Source organism: Drosophila nasuta, chromosome 2R, assembly GCF_023558535.2.
Source record: "Drosophila nasuta strain 15112-1781.00 chromosome 2R, ASM2355853v1, whole genome shotgun sequence".
In the NCBI taxonomy this organism is placed as follows: domain Eukaryota; kingdom Metazoa; phylum Arthropoda; class Insecta; order Diptera; family Drosophilidae; genus Drosophila; species Drosophila nasuta.
In genome coordinates, this window is record NC_083456.1 from 22,563,719 (window position 1) to 22,587,972 (window position 24,254).

The 24,254-nt window shown below is 38.8% G+C and overlaps 5 protein-coding genes across 5 annotated transcripts in view; 4 read left to right on the forward strand and 1 right to left on the reverse strand.

Annotated features, from left to right (window-relative positions):
* Positions 1 to 725: 725 nt before the first annotated feature.
* On the forward strand, positions 726 to 4,381 carry LOC132784949 (homeotic protein bicoid). Its single transcript, XM_060790879.1, has 4 exons — positions 726 to 1,073; positions 1,142 to 1,217; positions 1,540 to 2,591; positions 3,302 to 4,381. Exons 1-4 carry the CDS (start codon positions 918 to 920, stop codon positions 3,605 to 3,607), a joined length of 1,590 nt encoding a protein of 529 aa, XP_060646862.1. The 5' UTR covers positions 726 to 917; the 3' UTR covers positions 3,608 to 4,381.
* A 2,527-nt stretch (positions 4,382 to 6,908) lies between these two features.
* LOC132785153 (protein zerknuellt) lies at positions 6,909 to 8,079 on the forward strand. Its single transcript, XM_060791146.1, has 2 exons — positions 6,909 to 6,989; positions 7,056 to 8,079. Exons 1-2 carry the CDS (start codon positions 6,909 to 6,911, stop codon positions 8,046 to 8,048), a joined length of 1,074 nt encoding a protein of 357 aa, XP_060647129.1. The 3' UTR covers positions 8,049 to 8,079.
* A 5,794-nt stretch (positions 8,080 to 13,873) lies between these two features.
* Positions 13,874 to 14,701, forward strand: LOC132786155 (tetratricopeptide repeat protein 12). The gene is made up of 4 exons (XM_060792599.1): positions 13,874 to 13,977; positions 14,037 to 14,237; positions 14,291 to 14,413; positions 14,485 to 14,701. Exons 1-4 carry the CDS (start codon positions 13,874 to 13,876, stop codon positions 14,699 to 14,701), a joined length of 645 nt encoding a protein of 214 aa, XP_060648582.1.
* Positions 14,702 to 17,530: 2,829 nt separating this feature from the next.
* On the reverse strand, positions 17,531 to 18,385 carry LOC132785155 (protein zerknuellt 2). The gene has a single exon (XM_060791147.1). The coding sequence runs from the start codon at positions 18,383 to 18,385 to the stop codon at positions 17,531 to 17,533; it is 855 nt and encodes a 284-aa protein (XP_060647130.1).
* Positions 18,386 to 21,455: 3,070 nt separating this feature from the next.
* The window catches only part of LOC132784140 (homeotic protein proboscipedia), a 38,488-nt gene continuing 35,689 nt past the window's right edge, over positions 21,456 to 24,254 (forward strand). Inside the window, exons 1-2 of the mRNA XM_060789556.1 lie at positions 21,456 to 22,410; positions 23,182 to 23,744. Of these exons, the coding sequence (XP_060645539.1) occupies positions 23,264 to 23,744 (481 nt within the window). The 5' untranslated portion in view covers positions 21,456 to 22,410; positions 23,182 to 23,263. The remainder of the gene's footprint in view (positions 22,411 to 23,181; positions 23,745 to 24,254) is intronic.

Genomic DNA, 24,254 nt, shown 5'->3' on the forward strand with positions numbered 1-24,254 from the left:
AATGTCAAAATTTGTAATTTATTACCCGAATCCTGTTTCTGTCAGTGACTCTTTCGGGGCGGGGGGTTGCCCATAGTCCTTTGTCACACACTGCGTGTGAATTTGTGGCCCAGTGTGCTAGTATGCGCGTGTGTATGTGTGTGTGTCTCCCTTTGGTATGTGCAAATGTTTTGTTTGTTTTTTTGGCTGGCTGCCTGACTGTGAACTGTGAATTGACTTTTGCTGCCAGTTGGCAGAACTATGACACCAACAGTAAGTAAACTGCAAACAGCTCCCATATCTAAAGTCAACACAACATTGATCTGTTACATATTCGGTAAACGGTATTAGCACAATTCACACTGTTCCATAAATTAAGATGCTTAAGTGCAAAGCTTTCACATTGTGTTAGCTGCAACCCAATTTTAAGTTTTCTCCCAAATATGGTAAAACACTTAATTACTTATGCACATTTATTACGAATTTATATAAAATATAACTAAATTTATATAAAATATAACAATTCAAATATGCGCGCCACCTTCTTGCGCCATCTGCCGTCTACCAGCACAACTAGTTTTACAGCACACACTTGGCCCAGCGCTGTTGTGTAAAAGCGACACCTAGCGGCGTACGCTAATCATGTGCGACGTTGCCACATGCACGCATTTAATAGTTTCTGTCACGCTATCTGGCCACTCTTTTACACATTCTGTTTTGAATCGTGTTTCGTTGGGCAAGATATAACGGCGTTTCTCGGACGCGATGCAAAAACGAAAGAAAAATGTGGGAATAATAATTTAAATGTGTTGTTGCAAATGTAACCGGTTACAATATCAATTGCATCGACAAAGTGTCAATTTTTTTTGTTTCTTAAGTGCAACGTGCGAACAATACGAAAGAAAGAAACACAATCAAGGTGGAGTTAATTGCGGAAAATGGCGCAACCGCCGCCGGATCAGAATTTCTATCATCACACACTGCCCCCGCATGCGCATCCACACTCACACCCCCATCCACACTCACATACGCACGCACACACACAGCATCCACAGCTGCAGTTGCCGCCACAGTTTCGCAATCCCTTCGACTTAGTAAGTGTTCAAGCAAACAATAACAACAACAGAATCAATAACAATAACAACAACAATCCCTCCTTAAGCTGTTCGATGAACGCACGGGCGCCATCAACTATAACTACATTCGTCCCTATCTGCCCAACCAAATGCCCAAGCCAGGCAAGTATATGCGTATATGGTACTTAGAGTAGAATACAGTGAAAGCTCTTCCATTCGACCGTTTAAGAAAGAGACTACAAAGAGTTTTCCTACTTGGATTATTTACTGTATTTGATTTCATACAGTAGAATGTCGAATGTTGCACACACATCTTTTAAACAATAAATGTAGTAGGCAAAATGATTAAAAGCATATTACGATTTACTTACAATCTTATACAATTATGTATCTGGGATGTGCCATAAGAAGTAGTTGCAAATATCGACATTTTACTGTATTTGTATTCAATATTAATAACTAATTTATTTCCATACCACATCAGATGAGCTGTCCGACTCTCTGGTGATGCGACGACCTCGACGCACTCGGACCACATTCACCAGCTCCCAGATCGCGGAGCTGGAGCAGCACTTTCTACAGGGACGCTATCTTACCGCTCCCCGCTTGGCGGATTTGTCGGCCAAATTGGCTTTGGGCACTGCCCAAGTGAAGATCTGGTTTAAAAATCGCCGACGTCGCCATAAAATACAGACAGATCAACACAAGGATCAGTCATACGATGGCATGCCGCTATCGCCATCGCTGCCCAATGCTGGCGCCCACAAAGGCGGCTCCGATGCAGACCCGCCGAGTTTGCAGGCATTGAGCCTTGGTTCTGCCACGTCCAATGCCTTGACGCCCTCGCCCACACCATCGACGCCAACGCCGCATCTTGTGGAGCACTACAGTGAATCATTCAATGCGTACTACAACTACAACAATTGCCAGCCACAGCAACGTAATGTGCATGTCCAATACTCAGCATCAACTGCATCGGCATCGAGTGTGGATCGATCTCAGTTCTTTCCCCAGCAACATGGCAATCCACATGTGCAACAGCAGCAACAGCTTCATCAGCAACAGCAACTACATCAACACCATGTCATGAACCAGCAACAACAACAGCAGCAGCAACAGCAGCAATATCATCATTTTGACTTTCAACAAAAGAATGGCAACGTCTGTCCGGTGCCGCTGCTGAAAGGCGACAACGAGGCCGACTACAATTTCAATGGCTCGTATTATATGCGCTCGTCGGCGCTGCCATTGAACGGCGTCCAGTCTGGCAGCTTGCCAGCCGGCGAGGCTGCTACTGCTGCTGCTGTCGCTGCGTCTGCGCTCTCGCCCGGCTCCGAGGTCTATGAGCCATTAACACCAAAGAATGACGAAAGTTCTAGTCTATGTGGCGGTGCTCCTGGTGGCAGTGGTGGCGACGCAAGCGGTACCGGCAGCGGTAGCGGCAGCGTTGGCGTCCCCTGTCCCACGGCTGCCGGCGCCGAGGACGACACCGACGACATGGACGATGGATCGACTAAAAAGACGACGACGCTACAGGTGAGCAAACAATGTTATGTGATATGGGAGTGACCTTAGAAGTGATGTCAGTTAAGCCAAGCTATTATGTACTTTTGTTGCTTTTTATGATTCGTTTTTCTAAAGAAGCACCAGCTCCTTGGATTTTAAAAATAGGGCATTTTAGCCAAATATATTATTCATAACCAAACAAACTTTTAGAAAGTTAATGTGTCATTTAACTAATCAGAAACTTTATTATTTACTGCATCTATTCATGCTTTAGGTTTTCATATAACTGAATTTATGGCAATAACCATCAAATTTCATTTCTCAAGTATAAAATGTTCTGTGAAATACAACAAAATTAATTCATTTCGGCAAGAAATATAAAATACTCATTAATATATCATTGTATTTTAAGTATTACAATATTTTTGACATTCTTCTTTAATATACGACTCACTAGACGAATTCTAGTGAAGTAATTTATTACTTATTTCTATACTCTTTTAAGATAATTAAATTTGTAATAACACTCCAATCGCAATGAAATAGTTTTTATCCTATAGCTCAATCAGCGATTTGTATCATAGGAATTTCAATTTGTTTTCTCTGCAATCAAGTGTTTTAGTTGAGTGACACAATTGAAGGCGATTTATTATGTGTCAAAATATTATTTGTTATAAATTAACAAATATATTATACTAACTTGCACTTTTTCTAAAATTCTTGTTCTTTTTATTCAACAGAACTTGGAGTCGCAGAAGAGTGACATTGCCGATGAAGACAAATCGTGTGATGACGACAGCGATGTTCTGGGCTCAGGAATACTTGCTGTGGCACGTGGCATCGGATGTGGCAGCAATGGCCGCAGCGCTTTTGGCAAATTCGGAAACCGTTCTCCGCAATCGCCACCGTTGGTGCCTGCGAACAGCCCGATGGATTCAATGAGTGATTCGAGTCAATATCAATGCACGATGGATACGATAATGCAAGCGTATAATCCACATCGTAATGCCTCTGGCAACACGCAGTTCGCCTACTGCTTCAATTAGGCTTGGACACAGATCGGTCTATAAGTAGAAATTAAAATGCAATTGTATAAACATAATTTCAATGTTTTGTGGTGTTTCTAGTCTTAAGTGGTTCGTTATTTCCTGATTGTACAAAGACTCAAAAATTGTAGATATCTACTCGTAGTAGCCTTTAGTATTTTAAGTAATTTTATATTCTTTTTAATGATTTTACAATGTTAACTTAAGTCGTTGCTGCAGACTTCAATGTATTTTAAAGAGTCTGTACAGAAACTTCATTTTGAATATGTTCGCTTTGTTCTCAACTCTGACTGACTGGATATTGCCTAAAAGCCCATCAATGCCCACTTAGTCACTGTCGAGACAAATATGGGCTTTAGTGAACGTCTTCCATATGAAGTTTCTTAATATATTTCCCATCTTAAATGCAATACTCTTTACATAACTTGATCGAATTGGCATAGCCTAAAAACTGAACTGATCGAAATGAAAAATGTTTCTCTTCCTGATAATTGCACATCAAGTTGCTATTATCAGTCGAAGATTGAACTTTTAAACAATAATATTTATCAGAATATTGTTATACTAAGCTATGCCATGGTTTCATATGGCATTTTAACATTTCTTGCGCAAGAATTGTTTAAAAATTGCATTTGATAACGTGAAATCAACTTGATTCGGTTATGCAAAAAGTTTTATATTTAACTAGGGGAATTTTAATTTCTTACGTCTTTAAAATGCATTGAACTCTGTTGAAGTAAATGTTTGCAATGGTGCACCTTTTAAACTAAGTATTGATCTGTTTAATATAGTCTATTTGAGAATATACAATATTTATATATATTGAACAAAATTGTTCCCAAAGATTTAAATATTTCATTAAAGGATTAAACAAACCACAAAGTCGGTGTAATTTTTAATTTGATGACTATTTTAGATCACAAATTTGGTAATTGTATTTAATTGAGTTTAAATATTTTTGACAATTTAGAAAGCTTAAAGAATGTCTTATTAGGAATTATAGCTAAGCATGTATATTAAGTTTTAAGTTATCTATTCTATTTAATATTCTATTCTATACTAAAAATTGTATATTAAAGATATGCCAGGATTCAAATATAAAGTATATATATATATATATATATATATATATGTGTGTGTATGTAGGCAAATTGCGGAACGGCGATGAACGGAAAACGTAGCTGGTTTTTCCGAAAATCTTATGAATTTAAAAAGGAAAAAGGAGACTAGTGGAAACGAAAATATGCTTTATGAGCGACAGGCACATGTGAGTAATAAAATCCGATCCGCGAATTTTCTGCGAAAAGCGCGTAATAAAATGTTGCACTTAATTCCCGGTGAAGCCACCAGGTGCCTATGTATTCTACCTGTGATCTGAACTATTTAGGTAGGCTGATCTACCCAATTCCTGACCGGGTGTCTTCTGTCTCTAGTTTTGGCTGCCTTCGAGAGGCGCCGCGGATGTACGAAGCAGGCAACTTGTTGCTTCACTTTTCTTTGATATAAAATGTGGAAAATCCAACATTTGCATGAACGAATGAAATGTGGGTTTCTCCCAAATTCACAATTTTATTGACTCGTTTCCTAAAGGAACTAAGTAAACATATAGTAATGACATGTTTATAGTTGGATGAACTTTGAAGGGGGGCGCGATAAGTTACACAGAGTTCATCGCAAATATGTAACATCTTATATATATTTTTAAGTAATTTAAAATGTAATATTTTATTTTTATTTTAATTATTATTATATTATTATTATTATTTATATTGTTAATTTGGGTTAACACAAAACTGACAAATCAGTTTAGTTTAAATTATTTTATTAATTTTCATACTAGCGCAAAGAACTGAATTTTATTAAATAATTGACTAATTGACAAATATAATTATAATTATAATTGTATTTCAAAGATCAATATTTTCCAAAATATTCAAAACATAACACTAAGTAAGTTAAACTTTTAACGACTTTTTATGTACTCTTTTGAATAACATTTTGAAACAGGTTCTTATAGCAAAATTTAAATTTTGAAATATTAAAAGATCTTTATTTAAACCTTTAATAATGTTTTCAAACAGTTTCCCATATCAATAATTGTATCACTGTAATCCGTATTATAAAGTTTGAAGTTTTATAATTACATCCCCATCCCCGAAATTAAATGTCTGCTATATTCATAGAGAAAGTTCTATCAAAAATATTTGTATTGATTTGATATTAAAATATGTTACTTTATTTGAAGAGATGTAGTGTTAATACTTGTATAGCTTCATCTTTAGAGACTCATAGAAACAGTGGAAACAATATCTTTTCTTTTGAGATAGAATTCGAAAAGAAAACATTTAGACAACTACTAACAAAAGTGCAATACAAAAGTGCATACATCGATATTTTATTTGCTTAACTAATGCACTTAAACGCTCATGAGTAAGATCCTCAGATCTTAAGCTGCGTCTGTAGAAACTGTACGGGATTCATGCGTTATGACTTTGTCTTTGTTCTGGCAATTTTTAGTAAATTCCGCGAAGTAGCAAATCCGATAGCGCCAGTAATAAAATTTTGCGAGCTCTGTCGAATTTGCAGGTGTGGTGAGCTGGGCGCCGGCGCAGCACAAGAAGACAAGGATAGCAAGCAAAAGAGAGTGAGAGAGGGAGATAAAGGAGGAAGACAGTCGTCTTGGTTGTCGTCGCATTGTGTGTCTGTCACACAAATAAAGTCATAAACTGTTAAATCAAGCATAAAACCCTCGAAATATCCTTTTTCTCAGTGTTTCGCGTTCCATGCATTATGGATGTCCTTGGAATAGAACTCACTTTCCTTGCTGCCGATGTCGCTGTCTTTGTCGCTGCCACAGGTGCTACAAGTTGGACAACACAAACAGATCATCATCAGTTATGGACAGCCGTCTGTCTAAGTCTATATGCATGCCTGTATCCTGCGACAGGACTCACATAATGTAAAAATCCTCGCCTAGCCGGATTTCGATCAAAACAAGCCTCTAGATTGCCCCTGCCATGGACTTGGCTAGTCGTCGCGGTGCCAGACGTAGACGAAGCGTCAGCGAAAGAGACGGAAACACTCAGACAGAGGGAGATAGACATAGAGACAGAGACAGACGTCGTCATCGTCGATCGTCGGATTTATGGCAGCGTGCGCGAGTTTAGGCAAATTTCGGTGTACGGATTTTTGGCCAACCTGCCGACTGACTGATTTGCCTACCTAGCCGACTATATATTGCAGTGGTGCTGGCCGAAAGGACATCACTATTGATTTGGACACGTCAAGAGCAACACACGAGATGTCATCCGTCATGCATTACTATCCAGTGCACCAGCCAAAGATGAACGCTTTCCCAGCACCCGTGGTTAAGTACAGCGATGTAAGTAAAACATTTAAATATATTCCTCTCTATGATTAACTAACTCTACTCTTCTATACTCCAAAGTTGATCTACAACCATCATCACAACGCACCACAATCCTTGCCACAATCCCAGCCACCGTTGCCAGTTGCCACACTGCCCACCTATCAGCATTCGATGGCGCCCACTGTGCTGCCCATGTCCATTGCCGAACAGCCTGGCCAGCAGCTGTCCTCCGACGAGAATATGCCACTGCAGCCAGCCCAGGAGCAGCGTGTCAAGTTGAAGCGTTCTCGCACCGCATTCACTAGCGTCCAGCTGGTGGAGCTGGAGCACGAGTTCAAGACCAACATGTATCTGTATAGGACACGTCGCATTGAGATTGCTCAGCGACTGTCGCTGTGTGAGCGTCAGGTGAAGATCTGGTTCCAGAATCGACGCATGAAGTTTAAGAAGGACATTCAAGGACACCGTCAACGCGATGCCAAACCCAATGCAAAGTTGACACAGCCACAAACTGAACAAAGTGCCCATCGTGGCATCGTGCAGCGTCTGATGTCCTATTCCCAGGATCCGACTGCAGAGAAACGTTCAGCCCCATCTGCCGCAGCAGCAACAACTGTTGCCCCTCCTCAATCGAATGCTGCTCCAATGCCAGTGACAATGCCAATGGCTAATCCAAGCTACTATGGCCAGCTGAACCCAAAACCGAAGCCACAAACTGTGCCCAACAGCTCGGCGGATCTCAGTGAAATACTGGAACATCTCGCCCAGACAACGACAGCTCCAACGAGCAACGCTTTGCCAGCGAGCAACGCTTCATCCGGACACTATTCATACAATGTGGATCTGGTGCTGCAGAGCATCAAGCAGGAGCTGGAGGAAGCTGCTCAGGCCTGGTCCAAGTCCAACTCAGCTGGGCTCAACACTCAGACAACACATTCTAATGAGCAAAATGTCATGCATCCCAGCTCATCAATTTCGATGAATCTACAGTGGGGCGAACCCGTGGCCAAGTCCAGAAAACTGAGCGTTTCTCACATGAATCCTTGCGCGGCCTTTGACTATCACAATTGATTTGAATTTCTTATTTTTTTTTACATTTTTTTTATACCAACCGTATGTGTGTGTGTGTAGATTTAAGCTATAGATCCTAAGTAATCGTCCCTGGTATAAGAAATATTCCCAAGCCGACGTAAAAGGCAGCCCCAACTCAGTGAAACAATCAAACAAGAAAAGCTCTTAACTCTCAATGTTCCTACTACTTAGTAACGCATACCCAATCTCTAGAATAATTACTATATATAATCTTTTATATAAATAAAGCAAATGTTGCCATAACAAAAATTAAACAATTAATCTTATCATTCGCATTTCTGTTAGTTGCAACTTCAGAAAGGTACATTACAAGATTATCATTCTACAAAAAAATAATATTGTTCTAAATAAGTAATATAATTTACTTTATCTACATCACAATCTTCTAGCCAACCCTACCTCAAAAAATTGTTGGTATCAATAAAGCAAATACTCCCCAAAAAAACAATGTACAGATAAATTAGTTTTTCGAATTCTCGGGAGTAGAGTAATTACAAAAATTTAAATGAATTAATCTTTTATAAAATATATTAGGATGTGCTTTAATGTCTGACTTTTTTCCCTCTTTTAAGTAATTTAATTAATTCCATTTTTGAATGTAGAGCAACAAGATTTTTGCATGAAGGGGTGAAACCCCTTTGCTACCCTAAATGAGAAATTTCCCTTATAACTCATACCCCATGGAATGTGTATTTTGTATACGTTTGATATTAAATGCATCAACCGCAACAACAAGGTATCCATCATGGCCAATGTCAAACTGAAATGAGCCAAGAAAAAGAGTTCATTTTTGTGGCATACTTAAGCCACTCGCCCCAGTTGGCTGCGTTTTCACTTTTGCATTTAATGTGCTGCTTGCGGCTTGAGGGTCAAGTCGAGGAATTCGATGTTGCTAAAGTCAAATGCCGGTTTGGCCCAAGTGACCAGCTATTAATGCGAGAAAAGTGTCAACCGCATTTGCCAGGAACAGTCCGAGTCCCTGGTCCAGTGGTCATCTTGGAAATGCCAAGCGAGAAAGAGAGAGAGACAGAGAGAGAGAGAGAAGAGCATGGGAAGTGCTCGACGATTTGATTTATGGATATTTAACCGCACACATTACTTGTACTCGTGTTGTTTGGGACACTTGTTTTGGGCGGCGGCTGGACGACGTCTTTGCCCGAACTTGCCCCCAAGGAATGTGAAGCAGAACAAGCACAGAGCCAGAGAGTAAGAGAGGGTGAGAGAGTGAGAGACAGGGACAAGGACAGGGGCATACACATGCCGCAAAACACATTTAGTTACTCCGGCTTGAAGTGACTTTTGGGTTAGGGTTAGCTCTGCTGTGTCAAATTGCTTCCCCTGGGAGGAAATTGTCGGTGCGGAAATAGTGCCCAAGAAGCTGTGTGCTGTGTGAGTGGAAAAGGGGAAAAGGGGCAAATCGGGGGGTGGCACCTTGGCATTTTCATGCGCATTGTTGACATTTCCGAGCATGTGTCAGACTGCGTTTTGCGGTAGTCGTAGCCGCGGGCGGGCCAAGTCCTTGACATCACATGTCCTGCGCGATGTCGCTGCCATAATGAATATAGATGTGATTTCGGCTTCAAAGGAAAAGGCGTTGCAAGTGTGGGTGTGGCTAATCGTCTGGCAATAAACGCAGCTAATCAAAGGCGCATAAAAAATCAGTGAAAGACTGAGTTGCAATTACGCCAAAATGCCATTGTAATAAACATGTCCAACAGATTGTTTCAATTGTTGTTGCTTCTTTATGCACAGAATACTAACAAAATATACAGCTCAATCATTTCGCAGCACTCGCGATATTGTTGCTGCCATTGCGCCATCGTCAGTCTGCTGATGACATTGGCAAACGCCAACTTCCTTTCTTGGCCTGGTCATAACAATAAATTCCCAACCGCACAGCACTCTTGCCCCCTCCCTCTCCGCCCCCTTTCTTATTCTGCAGAAGCGACACAACCAAATGGTTTCTTGTTAATTAAATTAAATATTCACTTGCCTCTTTCTCTGCTCCAGTTCTGAGGCAGAAGGTACTCGCTTTTTGCCGGCCCAAAACACAGCAACCGCGACATTTTCTAATTAGATTGAATCTATAATTTTTATGGCTAATCGCATTGCGCGTTTTGCATTTGCACTGAATTTTGAATTTGCGGCTTTCCACGACTTTTCACAGCTTTCACGTCTCTCTGGCCAATTATTTTCGAAGCGTTGCGACGAATTAACAAATCTGTGGGAAATGCGTTTTCTGTGCAAATGAAACGAGTTCTTCAGCAACTCGCTTCCATAATAAATTAATTGAGTTGGTTTTCTTGGGCCAGCCAAATGAATTTTACTCAAGATTACCGTAGTTATCTTCTACGATATTTACTTCGCCTATAATATGCTATCGTTAGACGCAGCTGCCGAGTTGAATACTTATTCATTTGTGATGGAATATAATCAAAATAAATAGTAGTAAAAGTACAGTCCAAGTTATTTAAGTTCTTTGATATGATTTTGAGTTGAGACTTTTTGGAAAAGTAATAAACTACTAAAATTAGTATTTCTAGTTTTGTATCTCTACATACATATGTATATTTTTTTTAGTTTAATTACTCTTTATTTTTATTTATTTAGTTGCGATCAAATAAATATTGTAGAAGTTATTTACGAAGTACTTTTGTATGGGGAAACATGGCGGGTCTTAGTAGATTGGCTGACAATCTGGTATATTTTGAATGTACTACTGTAACAATATACCAAAAATGGAAAGCTCTCTCTCTCTCTCTTAGGGAAGCACTTTCTTAGTTGTCTTTGTTGATTTTGTTTACTTTATTGTATTTTTGATTTTATCTCATTTATAGATTAAATTAGTATTAATCCTAGTTTCCAACCCAGTCTTTTCTTATGATAAGTAATATGGAATTAGACCTACATTACTGAATTTCAATCGCATATCATTCTAGACTGGTTCACTTGACAATGGGTTCAGTGCTCGCCTGTGCATAATTTGCGATGTGTGTGTGGTTGGTTAGTCGGTGGGCAGGAGAATGAAATATTTCCGAATTTTTAGCACGTTTAAACGTTATGACATTTCACAGACGTGTTAGTCCCTCAACGCCGCCAATATGGCAACACCTGTCGTATAAACAGGCCAAATGTGTGCCCCCTTTGTCCCCACCTCCTTTTCCTCCTTCAACAGCCTGGCAGAAAAAAAAGTTTTTTTTTTCAGCTTACCAAAAATTGCACGTGGCAAAATATTGGAATGCGAGTGTGTGTGTGAGTGTGTTGGTGTGTATCCTTATGTAGTACACGAAAGCATGGTTAAGGTGGCTTTGCCCTGCTGTTGTTTGCCGCACAAAAAAAATAGTGAACCAAGTGCCAAGGTAGACATTCCTGTCGGAGAGTCCTGCTCCGGCTGTTGTTTTGTATTCCGCAGCGGATTTTGTGCAAAATGAGCGCGTGAAAAAAATCACTTTAACGTTTGAATGCCAATTGAGGGCTAGGCAAAAAAGAAACGAAGCAAGGAAGGGGGAAGCACAACTGTTTTAGTCCTTGTGAATGCCCTGGGCAAGTACAGAAGATACTCTGCCACACATCCACATCTTTTTGGGAGCAATACAAACGCATTATTGTTGTGCTTGAATCATGGCACAAAGCCGTGAGGCTGTTGGAAGCATCTGTTGCTGTTTTGCTGTTGCTATTTTGCTGTTGCCCAACTCTTCATATCTTGGGCCAGAAACAATGTGCGACACAATTTGAATATTTGATTATGGCAGAGCTAACCTGATTGTTTCTTATACCAGATCATATTGACATCTAATTTATAGCTAATCGATGGAATCATTAGATGAGAGATTCTATGAAAAAACACAGGATAAATCTGGGTGAAATTCTATACACAATTTATGAAGAACATTTGTTAACATTTCCACAACTAGGAAATGAAAACTTTGTTGGTCTTTCAGTCTATAAACTACATACTCATGTGTTTTTAAACTAAAGTTTCGCTTAGTATTTTGATCGTGTTATATTTTATATTTATTTATTTATTACTACAAGTATCTCTAAATCATTTCCATCACACAACTATGTATCTCATATCATATCTTTAATTTGTTATACTTCTTTATAGCGGAAGGGGTAAACAGCCCTTTTCCTTATATCAACAGCCTGCAACATCTGCAACACGCCGCGTATGCTGACCTCCCAAAAAGGACATGCTTGGAACGGACGCTGGATGGTCTTGGGATATTTATGGGCCAATGGCTGGTATATTTTTCATGATGTAAAACCCGCAATTAAATTACATGAAATCCATTTGTAACAATTACTCCGAATGGCAATCTATGCTGATGACGCCGGAACGCTCGTCATATGGGACGAGCACAACAGGAGCAAGGAGTGAGGAGTGAGGAGGAAGCAGCAGCAGCGGCAGCAGCAGAAGTGGAGGGAATGCTTCACCTAAGCGTAATTCATATAAAAATGCGATGCGTCATGTGAGCAATTTGGTGTCGCTGTTCAGAGAAGAGGAGAGAGGTAGACAGAGAGAGAGCGAGAGTGAGAGGAAGGAGTGTGTTATGGTGCCACAACCAGTTCACCGGCTCGCTTTGAGCTGCAATTATTTATTCCTGCATGTTGTTGCCTCTCTTTTGCGAACGGAACGGAACGTAGCAACCAACTTGCCACACAGCCACAGCCACACTCTATGTTGCAACGAGCTGGCATTTGGCTGGCCTGGCGCTTAAGCATGTCCATGTCCGGCTGGGCGGTAAACGCTCTACAGTCGAAGTCATTGCTGTGTGTGTGTGCTCCTAAATGTAATGTGCACACGAGACACACATCCGCCGCCAGCTCCACACTCTCACACACACACACACACACACACACACACACACACACTCAGGGCAGGAGCAGGTAATGTCTGACGACATGCACACAACCAGCTCCAAAGCCAATGCAATGCACTCTCTTTTCTGTTTTAAGTGCAGTTGGGTTCGGTCGGGCCTTTGGCTTTGGCGCTCAGATTGCGGCTCTATTATTAGATGCCATTATGTTTTATAGTCTATAATTGATCCTCTGAGCTTAGCATGCATACCATATATGCATTTTATCTTACAAATTGTATGAGATTAAATGAAAAGTAATGTGGACACATTGTAGATTCACGTAAACGATTCGCAACATATGCGCAAAAAAAAAAAGTTTCAAATAAGCATAATCTCAGTTTATTTACTATATTCATAATACTTATACTTATACATGATTATTTTGGGAGAAATTTCTTAAGCAAGTGTATTCCATTAACATTCAATGCTTTAATATTTGTTCGGATTTTTATAATATATATTTTTTTTTGTGTTTTGAAATAATCATTGTGGAAAATAATTTAGAGCTCATGCTTAACTTTTATGACATCATCTGAGCTAATCTCGGAATTTCAACGTTCATGAATTTGTATTATACAATAATAATTTGAATTACTTTTTATAAAATTTGTATGAAATAAAACAACATAATTTAAAGGCAAACGAACTTTTTTTGTCTTTTGAAATAATCTTTGTGGAAAATAATTTTGAGCTCATGCTTAACTTTTATGACATCATCTGAGCTAATCTCGGAATTTCAATATTCATGAATTTGTATTATACAATAATAATTTTAATAAAACAAAATAATTTAAGTGCAAACAAACTTTATCTGTTGCTTAGCAATTCGTAAATATGTTTGAGGTTGCTCTAGGTTACCAATAAATAATAGTTGCCAGACATAAACAAACAGTTGAAAATAAACAGAATTCTTTTCAGTAAAAAAGTAACTTTTGTACCAAGATGTATTCCCTGCAGCATCCGCAAATTGATGAGAGTTTTCTCCAGTTAAACTCCAAAGTCGAAGAAGTCACAACATTATTGCGCAGCATGATTAAACCAAGCGAGTAAATAAACAAACAACTTGAGCGAAAAGTGTGCGTTTAATAATAGTTTATTATTTCAGAGAAGAAGTCGAAGCAGCAACACTAAAAAAGGAGACAACAGCTGGCGGTGTTACAGATGATAATTTTATGGTTACAAAGCGACCAAGCGACACTTCTATCAAAAACGATCGCTTCACGTTCATGCGTCAAGTGGAAGTGGATCAGGACGAACGATCCAAGGCGCGTCTGGAACGGGAACGTGTGGCACAGAATTTTCGCAAGTATGTTGTGCAACATTTCAAATTTATTTAAGGTGTAATCATTACAATTTTAGACTGGGTAATGCTAATTATCGACAGGAAAAGTACGAGAATGCCATTGCGATGTACAGTCAGGCTATTGAAAATATCAAAGATAGTCCAGTTTTATATATAAATCGTGCGCTCTGCTTTATCAAGTAATACTTATTCTATATGGAAAGCTACATATTTTATAATATTTAATTTGTTATCAATTTTTTGCAAACAGATTGGGAAATTTTAAGCGTGCCATAATTGACTGTGATTTTGTTTTAAATAAACTAGACGAGAAGAATTTGCGATCGTGGCTTTATCGCGCCATGGCTTACAAGAGTCTCAACGATGAGGCCAATTACGAGAACTGCATTAAGTATGTGCGGAAATATCACTCGAAGCAAATGGAATTCATCGATACTTTTATTGAAAAAATGAAGGTCACCCTTTGATTTGATGTTCTGAAAAAATTCGAAATAAACAGATTTCAATTCATTAACGAATGTTAGTTTTCTTGCATTTTCAGAATATAAGTTAGTTTATCTAATTGGTTAAATGTCATAATGCACAGAAATATTTAAATTGCAAGTTTAATTGAGATGTAAATGGAACTGTTCACAACTTTCTGTAAATAAACACTATCATTGCCTTTTGTAATAAATATTGAATTTTATTAGACAAGCAACGCTTTTAGTTTTCGATCTCACCGAGCCACGGCCACATTATTCGAACGCATTCGTTTCTAATATTTCGGGTACATCTAGGACGAAGATTCATATTTATTGAAACGAGTTCGCTTTTACAGCAGCAAAAAATTAAAAAAATTAATAAGATTAACAACGCAGCGACGCGACGATTCATCTTGTTTGATTGTACTAAGTGACTGAATAAACGCGTATGTCGATCGCAGCTTATAAAGCTTCACTCATAATCGCAGAAAACATTAATTTGTATACCGGCTACCCATAGGTTAGAATCTCCGACCCTATAAAGTATATATGGGTAATTCCATGACGGAATTTGTCCCGTGCGAGACTCTTTTAGAGCATTTGTTATGTTTGCACGCAGATCAAGTTTGTTTCAAATTTCAAATCGTCCCCGCAAATCAACCAAAATCGAATAACAAGCGTAATTTCAAAGCTGAAGTCATTATAATATATACAATAATAACAATAGTAATTGTGATTAATGGAAATTTGGTTGCGATCAGATAAAAATTGTGGAAGTTATTAAAGAAATACTATTGTATGGGCATAAACACCTACTTAGTAGGGGTTTTAGTTGTCGTCTATGGTATATTTTGATTGTGGTACTACATATACTGCATATCGATATACCAAATATAACATTTGATATATTTTAGTATGTCTGTAGTATTTGTGGTATATTTTGAGAATAATACAGCAATATGTTGCGTTTATTCAAAATGGGTGGCGGGTATCTCACAGTCGAGCATACTCGACTGTAGCTTTAATTATTTATTGAAATCTTAGTACGCGCTATTCATGAATAATATAAGAAATATTCTCTCTAGTTCCTACTTTGTACTTTGTATTGATAAATCCATTGATAATGTTAAGTCCGCTGACCGACATTGAATCAAAATATTTTAATATTTATAGTGAGTCATTAAAAGTTTATAGAAAATTTTAAGAGTAAATTGAAACTGAAACCCAAGTGTGTAGAAAAAAAGACAAACTGAAGAGTGTTGTTTACATATGACAGCAGGAATTTCATGTTGATGTCGAGACTGTCAGAGGCTGAAGGCAGTACTATCAGCAGTACTCGCATACGAGTATAACTCTTTCGATTCTAATGCCATTCAATCGAAGCACTCCGCATCCCCCTTGGCCCGGGGTGTGTGCCAACCCCGTTGAAGGCAAACAATTCGATGGCGGTAATCAATCTTCCTCCACTCTGTGCGAGCTGACAGCTTCGTGGTGTAGAGTCAAATTGCGATCTTTGTTTGTCCCGGTCTCAGTGTCGGTGTCGGTGCTGCTGGCTTCCAACACCCACTCAGCTGTAGCAGAGAATGGAAATGGGGTTGCCTGTTCCTGTTCCATTTATGCGTGTCAAAGGTTGCGTCGAAGGGCGACAGATTGAAGCGAGGCAGCAGAGATGGTGTCAGAGCCAGTGGCAGAGGCAGAGGCAGGCGACACAAATGTTGTACTTGTCACGGTTGTTGCGGTAGTTGCATCTTTTGCTTTGACTTTTGCAACAATGTGTGTGTCTGTACGTGTGTGTGGCAAGCAAGCACATATTTTGGGGTCCCAATCACACATGACTGAAATTCTCGATAAATATGTTCTCCAAATGAGTCAAATAATTTCTTTTTTTTCTTAATTTATTTCTCCAGTCATTAATCCTTTTAGATAAAACATAATTAACACACATTACTATTTGGTATTAATGATTAAGCAATAATCTTACTTACATTAATCACAATAATTGAATGTTTTGATTCAATTGTATTTGCGAATCATGCATACACATCATAGTATATCACTTTCTAAATAGGTGCAGTTAAAATCATATTAATTGATAGATGACATTAAATAAGTAATTCATTTATAGAAATAAATATTTCGAAAAAAAGTGATTTTTTTTATAGTACATACATTGTTTCACAATCAAAAACACATATTGAATTGAATAGAATATACTTATATAGAATGAATATTTTAATAGAATATTTATAGAATACTAACTATTTAAGTAGTTTATACATGTCTGAAATTCCAAATTTATCTCATTCCTCACACAACAAACATCCTTGGCTTACTCAATACATCTTCACGCAATTCGCTTCTAACTTTTCTAATCAATATGTGTGGCGGCATAGGGAAAGTTTGTCGATAATGAAATGCAATGCATTAATGTTATTGGAATAATAAAACTAATATGTAATACAGCAGCTGCTGATGAAATATTGTCCACAAAACAATCTGCGTCAAACACAAAACACACTCAGTGTATCAACTTGTAAATGTCCTTGTCCGTGCACCCGTGTCTGTGTTCCTTGTTAGATGAGAAAAATTTCAATATGTCGAAATGACTTTATGATGTGATGACACCAATTTATCCAAGTTATTTGAAAACAGTCGACAGAGAAGAGGCAAAAACTGACAAGAATGGAAATCAACGAAAGTGTTTTTTAGATAATTAAAAAGGCTTTTCTTTAAATACTTTTTTTTGTACTTTATTTTTATATGAATTTTAAACTATCTATATTATTTTATATATTTAAAAAAAAAAAAACTTAAATAAAATTAACAATTATCTTATGCGTCTAATAAATGTTGTAGGAAATCAAAGTCTACATCGTGAGTTTCAAATGAATTGTAAGAAGGGGAAGTGGATGAGGAAGTGGATGTTGATATAGATGGAGAAGTGGTCAAGGAGTTGCTCGATTCCCAGCCAAAATGTTCATCTAATAGTGTATCGGGATTGACTGTTAAATTATCGATGTAATCATATGGCTGTTCATTCATTATTGCACTCCATGGATCTGTGTCCATATAATTGGGTTGCCATGTAAAGTCTGGAAGTGGATTTGACAGATGACTTTCAACAGTTTCAGGATATTCGCAAAACTGTTGCTGTTGATGTTGCTGCTGCTGAGGTTGTTGTTCCAATAGTGTTGCATCAAAGTACTGTTGTGGCAAATCGTAGTTCGTTGGCACTTGTTCCGTGTTTACGTATTGTAAAAGTCGCTCCACAATCAACTCGTGATCAGTGAGAGGTTCCTCCGCTGGCACTTCATTAGGTGTTGGAGTACTTTTGGCACGCACTATCAAGCCTTTGGGTTGGAGTTGTCGATGCGCATGTTTCTTGGACTTCATGCGACGATTCTGGAACCAAACCTTCACTTGTCTCTCCGTCAGCTCGAGTCGCTGAGCAATCTCGATTCTTCGGGTTCTGGCCAAATATTTATTCTCATTGAACTCTCGCTCCAATTCCAGCAGTTGATGACTCGAAAACGCAGTGCGAGGACGCTTACACTTGGCACCACCAAGCTGATTGTTGTTCGACTGTTGTGTGTCGCTTGAAGTTAATAGCTCTTCTAGTCTATAGCCATTGTCTCCATTGCTTACTACCACGTAAGAGAAATTGATGTTTTCGTAATTGCTGCACATTTTGTTGAGTAATATTTTGGCTTCTGCACCGTGACACATTTGTTTTTTAACTAGATGCAAGTGCGTGCTGTCAGTTTACTTTTATACCTCGCAGGTAAACATATCCGCGAATCCGCCAAACTCTTTGTTACCTGTGGCGACAGGACAAGCGGCTGCCGACTGGCCAAGGATGCGACATCGACTACGTGTCGTCGCCTCTATTGGCCCGTGTCCAGGCGATGGCTGCTTCTGTCTCCGTCTTCGTCTAAGTCTCAGCTACTGTCGTTGTTTCTGGCTCCGAAGACTGTGCGACACATTTTAAATGTGTGGCGTGAGTCTTGATTGCCAAATGAGTGCCGGCTTGTATGGCGAGTATGGCTAATTATTATGCATGCACAATTTAATTGACTTTAGGCGGACTTTACAAATATGGAAAATGCTCAAAAAGAAGAAAATAACTCTGCTAACAACGCTCGTTTTCATAAAGATAGAAATTGCGCATGTACATTTAATTAGCAATTATATATTTAACTGTATCTATTGTAACTGTACCTCCTAATAGTATAGCCTCAACTTCTTCCTCTATTTCCAAAGCATACCAAATAATGGCCAAGATAACCCTCGCATCCTTTTACCTTTCCTAAAGCAGGTGTCAAATATTTTAAATATTATTCAGGTAAATAATGGCCACAATCGCATCACAGAAAAATGAACGAGAAATTTCTCGGTTTTTCCGCGGGTTTTCCAAAATCTCCGTGAATACTTTACCTTGAGCTACCTGCTTAGCTCGCTTCTGGCTCTACGAAATCCGCATCTCGGCCATAAAGCGCTGCTTCGGTTAAACTTGATCTCCTGCAATAAAAATGAAGCTGATACCACGCTCTGGTGACGCCATGTTTCTTGCAAAAGGTAAGGGACAAGGGGCTAAAGGAAAATATCTTTCTCGCAGGCTTATGTAAACTGGTACTAGATCGGGGATTCAAAATTCAAGTATGTACAAACTGATCTGCTGATCACGCAAATGTGTATTACAATGTTGAAAGTGGTGACGAAATCATAAATAATACATATGAAATTATAATTTATAAAAAAATATAATATTTAAATGAAAATTGTTTAGTATTTATTATTCGGTCAGATATATGTAAGTCTTAGTCTTAAATTATTATTGTGATTATTATATAGTTGTTCTAAGAAACACAGACAAACTTTTTAATAGCAATCAGCATAATTAGAGATGTTCCATCTCCATTCGTCATATTTTTACTTAATACTTAATACGTTTAATATAAATACTTTTAATTTAAATACTTTTAATTTAAAAACAAATATTTCTTTGTATCGTTAAATAAAAATGTTTCTTAAACACCCATACATACTTGTATGTATTCAACATAGTTGTTCATACAAATATCATTGCCCCAAATTGTACAACAATAGCGACTAACAGCATTATGAAATGGGAAAGGTAAATATTATGCATCCATTAATGTACATATACTATATATAAATGTAAATATACAAGTTGAAGTATAAGGTAATTTTTATCAATTTAATATTAAGTTTCTAATACCGATAAGAAAACTAAACTTTTCATCCAAAACAAATAAAATACAACAAAATGAATAAAATAGACAATATTGGTTCCGATCTTTTTATTGTCAAGCATTATATTGATGACTGCTCAAGTGTAAGCTTTTTTTTTTGGCGTCGTCTGATTAAAGTATGCAGAGGCGCTGCCAGTTGGTTCATCAACTTTTAGCAGTCACTGTAGAACAGCATACGTAAATGAAACAGAAGCGCATAGAAACGAAGCGATTGCCAATAAAAACAGAATGTGAAAAACTGTGGCAGCAAAAAAGGGGAAAAACAATGCCACCAAGATTGACAACATGATGGTTAGACAAGAAGAGGCGCTCAAAACAAAAAGAAAGACGCGCAGCGCGCAAAACGAAATGTCAAAAATACGCAACACCACAGACGCGGAGAGACAACAAAAAAGAAATGAAACTCGTCGCTGTTGTCGCTGTCGCTGTCACTGTCGCTGCTGCTTTTGCTGCTGCTCCAATGCGACAGCGGCGACGACGACGGAATGTGTAAATAACAAAAAAGCAAATAAATTCCGTCACAAGCAACACGTTTACAGTTCAGTCAAACCAAAAGCGAAAAGAGTAAAAACAACGCGACAGAGCAACAAAGCCACAGAGCGACAAAAAGAAACAGACAAATACTGTATCGACCAATCAGCGTTGCGGAGACTCTCCACTTTCTACATGTGTGTGTGGGTACATGTGTTTGTGTGCCCTCGTATTGTGAGTGTGTAGAGCTGTGTGCGACTGGCAGAACTCCACCCCCGGCAACCGGCGTATTGACTATCGCGCACGCTCGAACATGCTCTCTGCTGAACTTTGAACACGCCGTGCAGATCCAATACGATAACAACACACAGCTGACAAAGTACAACTAGAAACAAATGTAAAAACATTACTTTAAATATGAAACGTATTCCTATTCGAAAATTAAGTAGAGCTGAGAAGTAAGATTTGGAAAATATTTTCGTTATATGATTTATTTTATTGATTTATCGAGTTGAAATATTATTTCTTTTAAATATGCTTTTTTTAAATTAAAATTGATCTACATGTAAGGAATATCATTGGCGATCACCACTAACATTTGAAATCGCATGCGATAGTTTGGCTCACGAGCACGAAGCTTGCGCTCATCTCTCGCATGACAATTCACCCCAACGCTCTGTCGCTGCTTGTCATTGTGCTTTGCTCAACTCGTACTTCTGCCCACACACATCTACACACACACACACAGCAGACAGCAGACAGTTTTGAACACGCCCCTTCGGCTTGGTGGTGGTTGTGGCGCTCATCTTGAAAGCATTTGTAAGACTGCGCTGCGTTGGCCACTCCTTGCGACAAGTGCGGACAAGATTCAGTGCGTTCGGTGCTATTGGATGAAATGGTTGCATGAGATTCGTGAACGCACGAAGCATCGTCGTTTTGCCCCAACACAACAAACGGAGGGAGAGTTTTGCGAGAGTCTGACACTGTGAATATTACTAAATGAATAAATGCAATGCAAAACAATTCATAATTTGCATTAATTATTTGACAAAAGTGCAATAAATAAATCGTGTACAATATTTTAGTTGAATTATTAACAAAATAGCAACGGCAAAGGCCACCATTGAGGCAACGAAAACGACAACGACATCGACATCGACAACAACAATGCAAACCGGTTCTGCGCACCGAAACGCGACGCGAAGTTGAACCTACGCCGCAGGCCAGAGAGAGACAGCTACAGTCACAACACTGTGGCGCGAATGTGTAGAAAAGTGTAACTTGTAACTACAAATTGCAGTGCAACTGTCTGTGTCAGTGTCCGTGACTTGTGTGCAAGTGTATGTGTGTGTAACCATTGCAAGATCAGCTTCGGCTTCTTGTGACTCTTGGCAAGGCACAGACCAGACCAAACGAGACCCTTCCTTCTGCTCAACTCAATAACCAAACTCGTGCACAACTTGTCGTTTCGCATACGCACCGTTGTCCACCCGTGTATCGTGTCGCGTTTTCTGTTTTCTGTTTTGACACTCGCGTCGCCATGGGTGCCAAGGTGTATACAACTAATATAACCGCCAGCTGCTCTACATGATAATGGAACTCAAACTCGAACTCGCAGCTAAGCCCAAAGCTCAAGCTCGAACTGGAACTGAAACAGTCCCGCTCGAGTGAACAACGGTCGCCATCAACAGCAACATCGCTATCGCCATTGCCATTCTCGCTTCGCGTCGCGTTTGCCCGTGTCGATGACAAGTTTGTGCCTGCTTTGCGCCCTTATCTGACCCTGTTGGCAAAAACATCTCAAAGATACATCAACAAAATAATACTGTGTAGCAGTAATACAACTTAGTAGTCAATGTGCCGCAATTGCGACACGCTTAATAAATGTGTGACCAAGTGCTGAAAACTGTGTAGAATGTAAAATGAAAACTGTATTGAGCGAACGCTTCATAGCGATCTATTGAAATGGTAAGTCAAAAGAATAAATAATCTGTAATATTTGCATATTCAGTATGATTTGCCAAAAGAATAATATTAACAACACATTTAGTTAAAAAAAAATTGATTTTTTTCTTGGGCACAAAACTTATTGAGTGTTTAGTTATTTCATAATATTTGGTGATTAGACATTTATAAAGTAAAATAATTCTATACATTTATAATACATTTTTAAATACAATTTTTTTATAAGCCCGTCGGAAATTTTGTACCTTCTGTAAGAGCAGCAGTAATTCTTAAAATAATATATGTATTTAATTTAATATTGGTGTACATTTTGTATTTATTTGCTCATATTTTATTTACTTCATTTTTGTGCAAGAAAAGTGTTAAAAGATACAAAGTAATAGCTCTGAAAGCAATGCCAAATGTGAATGAAAAAGTTGACATCTATTAAAGTGTGAACCCGACAAAGACTTTGGTGTAGAAATTAAGTGTATATTATTTTGGTAACTAATTTTATTTAGCACATATACATATGTATGTAAAAGAAATCTTAGAAAAGCATTTGAAATTTTAGAAAGTAATTCTCCTCAGTTTGTTTTCAATTACTATGCATTTAATTTGCAGTATTCATAGATTCAATACAAACTAAAACTATTTTCAAATATTCCACCATTCAATACAAATAGAAATTGAAAATGTAAAATAATTTTTACGTGTAAACTTCATATTTATATTCTAATCTTTATTTTCATTAATAAATTCTATATTGAAATGATTTATTTTGATCCATTTCAGGTGCATAATTGAATATTAAAATAAAATAGAACTGTGAAAATCAAATAGACAAAAAGATTCTAAAATAAATTTAGTGTTAACAATGCAAGAAGTGTGCAGCACATTGGACAGCACCCAAATGGGAGCCCAGATTAAATCGGAGTCACCTCTGAATCCGCTGCAGGTGCAAACGGGCCAAACAGCGGTGGCAACTGTGGTTGCCGGACCGGGGCAACAGCCGCAGGGACCGCCGCCGGCTGTGATGCTTGTCAACAAAATGGCACCGAACTGTGATAAACGAGCGGCGGACACCGCCTACTGGATGGCCTCCGAGGGGGGTTTCATCAACTCGCAGCCCTCGATGGCCGAGTTTCTCAATCACTTGAGTCCTGAGAGCCCGAAAATTGGCACACCTGTTGGCGGTGTCGTTGGCGGTGTTGGTGGCGGTGGTGTCGGTGTCGGTGGCGGATATCCGGTTGGTGTTGGTGTGCCACAGACGCCGGATGGGATGGACTCGGTGCCCGAGTACCCATGGATGAAGGAGAAGAAGACATCGCGCAAGAGCAGCAACAACAACAATCAGGGTAAGTGCACAACCAAAACTTATTGCCACATTGATAACATAGTTGAGTACTTGCAACAACGGCAAAGATGAAAAGCAACAACTGGCAAATGCAAAACTCTCATTAATCAAGAAATCAGTGCAATTCAAACTGGCAACAAGCGGCGCCCAAGTTGGGTAATAATACGAATCGCATTTCCAGTTACCAGGTTTCCAATAAGCCTCAGAAAACATTCAGCTGTGGCCAATCTCATTTCATTTCCCAGTGCAAGACTCGATCACACGCAACGCGTTTCTTCTGTCTCTGTTTCTGCTTCTCTGCTTTGCTGGCTTCGGCTCCTTTGATGGACTGGACAACGCGCAACCTGGCCAAAGCCCAGACCCAGGCCCAAAAACGAAAAAAACCCGATCGACGGTGCGGCAAAGATCTGTTATTTGCGATCATTTGTAACAATTTTCGAGAGTGGTCGACGTCGATTCGTCAGTTGCGTTCGTCTGACTGATGAATTCAACTCTCAAGAGTTCTTCGAGA

Coding starts and splice junctions, on each gene's coding strand:
- LOC132784949 (XM_060790879.1), top strand. CDS start 918: ATGGCGCAACCGCCGCCGGATCAGAATTTCTATCATCACACACTGCCC. Junction 1,218..1,539: donor CAACCAAATGCCCAAGCCAG/GCAAGTATATGC, acceptor ATACCACATCAG/ATGAGCTGTCCGACTCTCTG. Junction 2,592..3,301: donor AAAAGACGACGACGCTACAG/GTGAGCAAACAA, acceptor TTTATTCAACAG/AACTTGGAGTCGCAGAAGAG.
- LOC132785153 (XM_060791146.1), top strand. CDS start 6,909: ATGTCATCCGTCATGCATTACTATCCAGTGCACCAGCCAAAGATGAAC. Junction 6,990..7,055: donor CCGTGGTTAAGTACAGCGAT/GTAAGTAAAACA, acceptor TATACTCCAAAG/TTGATCTACAACCATCATCA.
- LOC132786155 (XM_060792599.1), top strand. CDS start 13,874: ATGTATTCCCTGCAGCATCCGCAAATTGATGAGAGTTTTCTCCAGTTA. Junction 13,978..14,036: donor AGCATGATTAAACCAAGCGA/GTAAATAAACAA, acceptor TTATTATTTCAG/AGAAGAAGTCGAAGCAGCAA. Junction 14,238..14,290: donor GTGGCACAGAATTTTCGCAA/GTATGTTGTGCA, acceptor TTACAATTTTAG/ACTGGGTAATGCTAATTATC.
- LOC132785155 (XM_060791147.1), bottom strand. CDS start 18,385: ATGTGCAGCAATTACGAAAACATCAATTTCTCTTACGTGGTAGTAAGC.